General features: G+C 37.4%; 1 protein-coding gene across 1 annotated transcript; it reads left to right on the forward strand.

The window, feature by feature from the left end:
• Positions 1-479: 479 nt before the first annotated feature.
• LOC148442641 (olfactory receptor 6N2-like) lies at positions 480-1,403 on the forward strand. The gene has a single exon (XM_088463676.1). It carries the CDS (start codon positions 480-482, stop codon positions 1,401-1,403), a length of 924 nt encoding a protein of 307 aa, XP_088319802.1.
• Positions 1,404-2,365: the final 962 nt, after the last annotated feature.

Raw genomic sequence — 2,365 nt, forward strand, 5'->3', positions numbered from 1 at the left:
GGTTTTGGATCTGAATTTATCTTTGTGTTTTGGTTTTTGCAAAACCACCCTCATGTGTTTTGGATCTGGATTATTTTATTTTTTTTATTAAAAAAGCAGCTAAAATCATGTCCATTTGGACATGTTTGGACCTATTTACATGCAATCCAAAACCCGAGTTAGTTTTTTAAATCAGAGTTCTGTACTGACTGCAGAACCGAACCGAAACTGGTGCAACTCAGAACTGCAAAATGATTCTGAACTTCGACTTGGAACCCCTAAATTTGGTTGTTGTCGATTCGGTTCTGCGGTTGTTGTCAGCTCCCTGGGAACCGGACCCGCACATCTCTACTTCATATCTACCGCCATCTAAATTATTAGATATGAAATATTCAATTGTTTTACAATAATTGTGTTTATTTTCTTATTCTATTACTTTATGTATTTTCAGAATGAACCTTAGAACTTACTAGCTCTAGAATTCATTTTTAAACAGCAAAATGTTGACCATTTCAAACCATTCTCTGGTGGCACAATTCATTCTCATAGGATTTCCTGATCTCAATGGTACTCAAGGTTTATTGTTCATTCTTCTGAGCATTATCTACATCTTCACACTTACTGGTAATGCTACAGTTTTCACTGTCATCTGTAGTCATCATCATCTCTGTATTCCTCTCTACATCTTTGTCGCCATACTGTCCTTCCTGGAAATCTGGTACACAAACGTCATTATTCCGAAAATGTTGTCAACCTTGCTGAATGAGAAGCTGATCTCCTATATTGGATGTCTGTTGCAAATCTATTTTCTCCATTGTTTAGGTATCACAGAAACCTTTCTCCTAACAGCAATGGCCTTTGACCGATACATAGCAATATGCAATCCACTAAGATACCCATCCATAATGACTATTACATGTTGTTTTCAGATGGTGGCTTGTTGTTGGTTTGCAGGATGTGTTGTGCCTTTAACCCAAACTATCTTGCTGTCTCACCTTTCCTTCTGTGGTTCAAATCAAATTGATCACATATTCTGTGACTCTACTCCACTGATGAACTTGGCATGTTCTGACACTTCACTCAATGTCACAGTAGATCTCATCATCAACTCGTGTATTCTGTTCCTTTCCTTCACCTGCATCATTCTGTCGTACATCAAAATCATTATTGCTGTGTTTAAGATAAAGACACCAGAGGGCAGGAAAAAGGCTTTTTCTACTTGTGGAACTCATCTCACCGTGGTCCTACTTTTTTACATTAGTGTGACTTTTATGTATGTTAGACCGACCAAACACAGCTCGGTCAACTATGATCGTGTGATGGCTGTGATATACTCAGTTCTAACACCAATGTGTAATCCAATCATATATAGCCTGCGCAATCGGGAAATTAGGGAACTGCTTAGGAAAAGGTTAACGGCATAATTTTAGAGTATTTTATTTTGATGTGTAGCCATAAGTGCAAGGAGACTTTTTATACTGTATAAGAACTGAACATTTCACCTAATACATGTGAACCAACCAGAATCTCTTAGTTTTCCTTGAAAAAGTGTATTTTTCGATTAGTTTCTGTACAAATAATAATTAATAATTTATCAACTGCACCAAAGGCATTCTCATAATGCTAAGATATTAAAGTTAGAAGTCTTTATATAAAAGTTTTTGTAAAAATGGCAAACATTAAATATATTATGATGTGCATTTTCTATGTGTTAAAAACAAGAGTCTTCTATGCTTCCTACAGTGCCCTTTTGGAAGAGAGCATATTTGTTTGACACACACTCTGTGAAACTATTATAATCCAGCTTTATTTTTTTAGGCATGATCACTCCAAGGCACCTACTGGTAGAAGGAAGCCTTGTGGGAGCAAGCGTGATTCCTATATTGAAGTTGGCATATACACTAATTATATATACAGAATTTGAATGCATTATGTATAGTAGGCATAGGCCCATATACAAAACCATACATTGGACATAATCCTGTATGAAAATGTATTTTCATGAACTTTACAGGTCCTCTTAAACTGTGTCTGTAGAACTGATAGATGCATGATCTAATGTTCTTTTTTGATCAACATCATATCCTGCCTTTAATCAACTAGTACTGTGTCCTAAGCAGGGGCGGATTGGGAATTTAAAGTGTCCCTGGAAAATACTCAGAAAGTGGCCCCCTGAAAAGTCGGTGTGGCCTAATGTGAAAAGTTATGCCCGCAAGCCACTCCCCCCATTTTCATCATGCTGGGGACATGCCCACCGTTCCAAGAGTTGATAGCCGTGCCCACAGTCCCTCTCTCCAGTGAATAAGCACATAAAGCATGTGATTTAGTATTTCCTTACCTATATGATTTCTCTGCAACGAGGGAACCTCTGAAGAAATCGATCCCT

This window comes from Taudactylus pleione, unplaced genomic scaffold (genome assembly GCF_031769625.1).
Source record: "Taudactylus pleione unplaced genomic scaffold, aTauple2 ptg001427l, whole genome shotgun sequence".
Taxonomy (NCBI): domain Eukaryota; kingdom Metazoa; phylum Chordata; class Amphibia; order Anura; family Myobatrachidae; genus Taudactylus; species Taudactylus pleione.

What these genes read in the sequence shown, in the direction of transcription:
- LOC148442641 (XM_088463676.1), top strand. Translation starts at nt 480, where the DNA reads ATGTTGACCATTTCAAACCATTCTCTGGTGGCACAATTCATTCTCATA.